The sequence below is a fragment of the Otolemur garnettii genome, unplaced genomic scaffold, assembly GCF_000181295.1.
Source record: "Otolemur garnettii isolate 467f Iridium unplaced genomic scaffold, OtoGar3 scaffold00118, whole genome shotgun sequence".
In the NCBI taxonomy this organism is placed as follows: Eukaryota; Metazoa; Chordata; class Mammalia; order Primates; family Galagidae; genus Otolemur; species Otolemur garnettii.
The window spans coordinates 1,865,897-1,873,011 of NW_003852513.1; the positions used below are offsets into that span (position 1 = coordinate 1,865,897).

Genomic DNA, 7,115 nt, shown 5'->3' on the forward strand with positions numbered 1-7,115 from the left:
CAAGCCCATAATCAGAATTCTTAAGAAAATAGGCATAGAAGGGACATTTCTTAAACTGATAGAGACCATCTACAGGAAACTCACAGCCAATATCATATTGAATGGTGTAAAATTGAAAACATTTCCACTCAGATCAGGAAGGATGCCCACTGTCTCCACTGCTATTCAACATAGTAATGGAAGTCTTAGCCATCACAATCAAGCAAAAGAAGGCAATCCAGGGTATCCAAATAGGGTCAGAGGAGTTCAAACTCTCATTCTTCACTGATGATATGATCCTATACCTGAAAAATCTCAGGGATTCAACTTCAAAACTCTTAGAAGTGATCAAGGAATACAGCAGCATCTCAAGATACAAGATCAATACTTATGGATCACTAGCTTTTATGTATGCCATCAATAGTCAAGGTGGAATATAGTCAAGGACTCTATTCCTTTTACAGTAGTGCCAAAGAAGATGAAATATCTGGGAATTTACCTTAAAAAGGTCATGAAAGATCTTTATAAAGAGAATTATGGAACTCTGAAGATGTTAACAAATGGAAAAACATATCATGCTCATGGCTGGGAAGATCAATATTGTTAAAATGCCCATACTGGCCTGTGGAAGAAGGAGATGGCAGAAGGCCAGAGGTGAGATCCAAAACGCAGAGACAAGGACAAGAAGGGACCGAGAGGGGCAGGTGGCTGAGATGCCGGAGTCCAGGTGACCCGAGTAATCCTCCTGGAGAAAGAGGGCGTGCATGTGCATGCCGGAGTGCTGAAGCCCATTGCCCACAGGGCACGGGAACTGCGCCCAGGCTAAGTGTAGCATCCAAGGTGCAAGATGAAGAAATTACAATTGGATTGTGCCTGCGCTTCTTCTGGAAAACAAGACCAGCCTGAGCTAGAGCAAGACCTCGTCTCTAAAAAATAGCCAGTCATTGTGGCAGGTGCCTGTCATCCCAGCTACTCAGGAAGCTGAGAGAAGAGAATCGCTTGAGCCCAAGAGTTTGACATTGCTCTGAGCTAAGACACTACCGAGGGTGACAAAGCTAACTGTAGCATCCAAGGTGCAAGATGACAAAATTACAAGTGGATTGTGTCTCCACTGCTCCTGGAAAACAAGACTTGAATGCAAAGGCAACACCAAAGAAATTAGGATGAGGAACCTTGGCAAGTAGTTTAACAAGATGGTTTCAGGCCCAAGATGAAGATCCCACCCTTTGAAGTTTCTCTATACTGTGCTGCGACTGCATCATTGTATTCAATCAGTTGGAGCATGTACATGGAACTTTGATATTGCTGCCTGCCTTTGGCCAATAGAATAGCCAATAGAATAATCTACTCTTTTTTTTTTTTTTTTTGAGACAGAGCCTCAAGCTGTCTTCCTGGGTAGAGTGCCATGGCTTCACTGCTCACAGCAACCTCCAACTCCTGGGCTCAAGCGAGTCTCCTGCCTCAGCCTCCCAAGTAGCTAGGACCACAGGCACCCACCACAACGCCCAGCTATTTTTTGGTTGCAGCCATTTATTGTTGTTTGGCAGGCCGGGCTGGATTCAAACCCGCCACCTTAGGTGTATGTGGCTGGCGCCTTAGCCGCTTGAGCCACAGGCGCCGAGCCAGAATAATCTACTCTTCCAACACCTCAGTAACGTGAAAGTTCAGGAATTTGCTTGGGTGGACACTTTGATACATGTCATTGAGCTTGGATCTTCCTCACTCTGATACTGATTTGTTACAGTCTCTGGCTCCATCTATGTATGGATATGGAATGTCTGATAAAGTTAGAGAAGTCTGTTAAGAATTTTGTCTCCACATCCAAGGATTGATACTTTTATCAGATGGGACTCTTCTGTTTAAAAAAAAGGGTGGTGGTCATGGAAGAGATTGCTGGTTAATCAGCCAGTACTTGTCATTGTCTTCTTCTTCTCCCCTAATGAAAGAATTTTTGGCTGGGCACATGGCTGAATAAAAATTACATTTTTCAGGATCTCATGGAGCCTAGTATGGCCATGTGATTGGCCAGTGAGGGTGAGCAGAAATGGGGTATGCAGCTGCTAGTTCTTGCCCTCTTATTTTTTCCACTGTTTGGAATGAGGGTATGGTGGTAAACCATTGGGGACCATGTGATATGACCAATTCCTTAGGGCAGTAATCCCCAAACTTTGTTGCTCATTAGAATTACCTAGGGAGCTTTTAAAAATCCCAATATCCAGGTCACACCATGTAACAATCAAATGAGAATGTCTTGGGGTGGAAGCCCAGCATCAGTGAAATCTCCAAGTGAGTGGAACTAAAACCGGTATCCTGAGAGAAGTATCTCAAGAATGGAGAAAGAAATATCACATGTACTCATGTATAAGTGAGAGCTAGGCAGTAAGTAATACATGCTCATACAGAGTGCCATAATGTACTTCGGAGACTCAGAAGTTGGAGGTGGGAGAGGGGTGAGGGATCAAAAATTAGCTACAAAGTACACCGTGTGCTGTTTGGAAGTACGCTAAAATCTCTGACTTCACTACTGTGCAAGTCATCTGTGTATCAAAAAACTACTTGTACATCCTAAATAAAAATAAAATGAAATTTAAAAATTAAAAAATAATAATAATAAAATATAATGTCCATACTACCCAAAGTATTCTACAGATTCAATGCAATCCCTACTAAAGCAACATTATCATACTTTAAAGAGTTTGAAAAAATAGTGCTTTTTTCATTGTATATGGAATCAGAAAAAACCTCGAATAGCCAACATATTATTCAGAAATAAAAACAAATCAGGAGGTATCACCTTACCAGACTTCAGGTTATACTATAAATTTATTTATAATGATCAAAACAGCATGGTACTGGCACAAAAATAGAAAGGTAGATTTATGGAGCAGAATAGGGAACCAAGAGATGAACCTAGCTACTTATTGTCATTTGATCTTTGATAAGCCTATCAAAAACATTCAGTGAGGGAAAGACTCCCTATTTAACAAATGGTGCTGGATGAACTTGCTAGAGACCTGTAGAAGACTGAAACTGGGCTCGGCGCCTATAGCTCAACTGGCTAAGGCGCCAGCCACGTACACCTAAGGTGGCGGGTTCGAATCCCCAGCCCGGACCCGCCAAACAACAATGATGGCTGCAACCAAAAAAATAGCCGGGCGTTGTGGCGGGCGCCTGTGGTCCCAGCTACTTGGGAGGCAGAGGCAAGAGACTCGCTAGAGCCCAGGAGTTGGAGGTTGCTGTGAGCTGTAATGCCACGACACTCTACCCAGGGGGACAGCTTGAGGCTCTGTCTCAAAAAAAAAAGAAGACTGAAACTGGACTCACACATTTTGCCATTAACAAAAATTGATTCTCACCAGATAAAATATTTAAACTTAAGACATGAAACTATTTTTTAAAAAAACTTAAAGACAGTGCAGGAAAAACACTTGAAGAAATTGGCCTGGGAGAATATTTTATGAGGAGGAACCCCAGGCAATTGAAGCAACACCAAAAATCCATTAGTGGGATCTGATCAAACTAAAAAGTTTTTGCATGGCCAAGAGCACAGTAAGTAAAGCAAACAGACAACCTTCAGAACGGGAGAAGATTTTTGCATGTTATGCTTCTGACAAAGGTGTGATAACTAGAATCTAAGAGAACCAAACTAATCAATAAGAAAAGAACAAATTACCCCATTTCTATGTGGGCAAGAGACTTGAACAGAAACTTCTCTGAAGAAGACAGGTGCATGGCCTACAAACACATGATCATCTTTAATCATCAGAGAAATTCAAATCAAGACCACTTTGAGATACTATCTAACTTCAGTAAGATTAGCCCACATAACAAAATCCCAAAACTACAGATGTTGGCATGGATGTGGAGAGAAGGGAACACTTCTATGCTGGTGGTGGGAATGCAAACTAATACGACCTTTTTGGAAAGAATTTTGGAGAATACTCAAGGAAGTAAAAGTAGACCTACCATTTGATCCTGCAATTCCTCTAGTAGGTATATATACCCAGATGATCAAAAATCATTTTACAACAAAGACATTTGCACCAGAATGTTTATTGCAGCCCAGTTCATAATAGCCAAGACATGGAAACAGCCTAAGTGCCCGTCAACCCATGAATAGATTAACAAATTGTGGTATATGTACACCATAGAATACTATGCAGCCATAAAAAGCTGGAGACTTCACATCTTTTATGTTTACCTGGATGGAGCTGGAACATATTCTTCTTAGTAAAGATCTCAAGAATGGGGGGGAAAGTATTCAATGTACTCAATACAACTATGAAATCAATATATAATCACCTACACATTCATATGAATGGTAAAACATAACTAGGGTCCAGAAAGTAGAAGGGAAGAAGAGAGAGGGGGGAGGGGAGGGAGGAGAAGGGAAGGTATTTGGGGGGGACCTCACCTAATGTGCATGATGCAATGGGACATTTCAAAACTATTAAGAAGAGTATAGGCTCAGGGCCTAGCACAGTGGTTATGGGGCCAGCCACGTACACCAAGGCTGGCGTGTTCGAACCCAGCCTGGGCCTGCTAAACAACAATGACAACTGCAACAACAAAAAAATAGCCAGGCGTTGTAGTGGGTGCCTGCAGTCCCAGCTACTTGGGAGGCTGAAACAAGAGAATCAACTTAAGCCCAAGAGTTAGAGATTGCTGTGAGCTGTGATGCCATAGCACTTTACTGAGGGTGACATAGTGAAACTCTGTCTAAAGAAAACAAAAAAAAAAAAGAAAGAAAAGAGTATAATTGTGATAGATGTGTTAATCATTGCAATGTAAGCATTTCAGTACACCAAACCCATACATCTATCAATGTACACAGTTATGATTTGATAAAAACAAAAAAATTAAAAATTAAAAAAAATTAAAATCAGAGAGATTGGAAGAGGCAAATTTTTGAGAACATAGTATCTATTTCTCTAAGTCCTACTAGAGAAATAAATTTATTATTGAAATATAACATATAGAGTAGGGCATAAAATGTTAAGTATCAGCTTGAGAAATTTCTCAAATGTATTTGCAAGACTAATTCTTTACAACTTCTATTCATGTGTACCGTTAATTTTCCTTGATGCTGAGAAGTTGGCAGCTACTGACAAGTTATAAGTTACATATTCAGAACCGAAAGCAAAACTGCTGCTGTGAACCCAGCACTGTCCCTGGCAAAGCTGGCGGTGCCCCTACCTGAGGCTGTAGAGCACCTTCCCGTCCGGCTGCACCCGCAGCATGACGTTGTCAGTGGTGGTGTCGTGGATGAAGGAGCGCTTGGAGTGTACGAAGAACATGTCAGGGACCCAGATCTTCTTCACCAGCCGGCCATCAAATGTCATGCTGAGGTTGTTGGTGCTGGGGAAGGCCAGCCTCTCGTCCTTCCAGTAGTGCCTCAAGTACAGGGTCATTGTAAAGTCCTGCAGGTGGTGGGGCAAAGAAGGAACCCCAGACACACAAACCCACGGTGTGGGCAGGGGGTTCCACACCCCAGGGAGCATCGCCTGTCTGGGGAATGACACTGAGCCCAGAGCTGCAGGGGAGGAGCTCAGCAAGCACAGGTGTCTGAGCCCACCTTACACTAGGGGCTGCTCAGAGGGCTCCAGCCCCAGAGTGAAGGCCTGAGGACAGCACTCTGCCATCGGGTGGAGGTGGATAAATACCCCAACTCCCTTGCTCCAGAATTGGGATAACCCAGAGATGTGTTCTTTGCTGACTCCTGGAGGACACAACTTCTCTGCTTCCCTGTCTCACTTCCCACTCTGCTCCCATGTTTCCCAAACAAACTACTTATGCTAGAGTGCTCATCTCAGGTGTGCCTCTAAGGATAAGGCCCAAAAAAGTCTTATATGCCAATGAGTTGTAAAATGTTCCATATTTTTTGGCTCGGCGCCTGTGGCTCAGGCGGCTAGGGTGCCAGCCACGTGCACCTAGGGTGGCGGGTTCGAATCCCCAGCCCCGGGCCCGCCAAACAACAATGAGGGAAAAAAAAAAAAAATGGCCGGGCATGGTGGCGGGCACCTCAGCCTTCCAGCTACTTGGGAGGCTGAGGCAAGAAAATCGCTTAAGCCCAAGAGTTTGAGGTTGCTATGAGTTGTGACGTCATAGCACTCTACTGAGGGCGACATAATGAGACTGTCTCAAAAAATAATGATTATCATCATCATCAAACTTCTAAATCTTTGTGGTGGCTTCTCCCTAAATACAGTTTGCTATGCAAGAAAACAAGGGCTTCTCACAATCATACAACCATTCTCATCTTGGGGGTATTTATATATGTATGTGCCTATGTATGCATATGTATCAGAATTTTCCTCATGATCATAGCAAATTAGTTTCTTTTCTAATTTTAAATTATTCTACCTTTAAAGTAACTTATTAGGCCAGAAGTCCCTTTTGCTCTTCTGGAGACTGAGTCTCACTCTATTGCCCAAGCTAGAGTGCCATGGCATCAGGCTAGCTCATAGCAACTTCAAAGTCCTGAGTTCAAGTGATGCTCCTGCCTGAGCCTCCCAGACGCAATGGCACTCTACCATGGGAGATAAGTGAAACTCTGTCTCTACAAATAAGAAAAAAAGTAAACATAATTTTAAAAAATTTGTGCTATAAGCCAGGTGCAGTGGTGCATTACTGCACCACAGTGGTGCTGTGGTGCATTACTGCACCAGTAATCCTAGCACTCTGGGAGGCTGAGGCAGGAGGACTGCTTGAGCTCAGGAGTTTGAGACCAGCCAGAATAAGAGCAAGACCCTGTTTCTACTAAAAACAGAAAAAAAAAACAAATTGTCAGGTACTGTGACAGATTCTAGTAGTCCTAGCTACTCAAGAGGCTGAGGCAGGAGGATCACTTTAATCCAGGAATTTGACATTGCAATGAGCTAGGCTGATGCCATGGCACTCTAGCCTGGGCAACAGAGTGAGGCTCTGTCTCTAAAAGAAAAACCACATGGGCAGCACCTGTGGCTCCATGAGTAGGGCGCTGGCCCCCTATACCCACAGTAGCGGGTTTCAACCTGGCCTCAGTGAAACTGCAACAAAAAAATAGCCAGGTATTGTGGCAGGCACCTATGGTCCCAGCTACTCGGGAGGCTGAGGCAAGAGAATTGCCTAAGCCCAAGAGCTGGAGGTTGCTGTGA

General features: G+C 43.4%; 1 protein-coding gene across 3 annotated transcripts in view; it reads right to left on the bottom strand.

Annotated features, from left to right (window-relative positions):
* The window catches only part of LOC100958621 (gamma-aminobutyric acid receptor subunit rho-1), a 70,652-nt gene that overhangs the window by 37,645 nt on the left and 25,892 nt on the right, over positions 1–7,115 (bottom strand). For all 3 annotated transcript variants that reach the window (XM_003797516.3, XM_012809950.2, XM_003797515.3), the window contains one exon: positions 5,176–5,399. In XM_003797516.3, the coding sequence (XP_003797564.1) occupies positions 5,176–5,399 (224 nt within the window). The remainder of the gene's footprint in view (positions 1–5,175; positions 5,400–7,115) is intronic.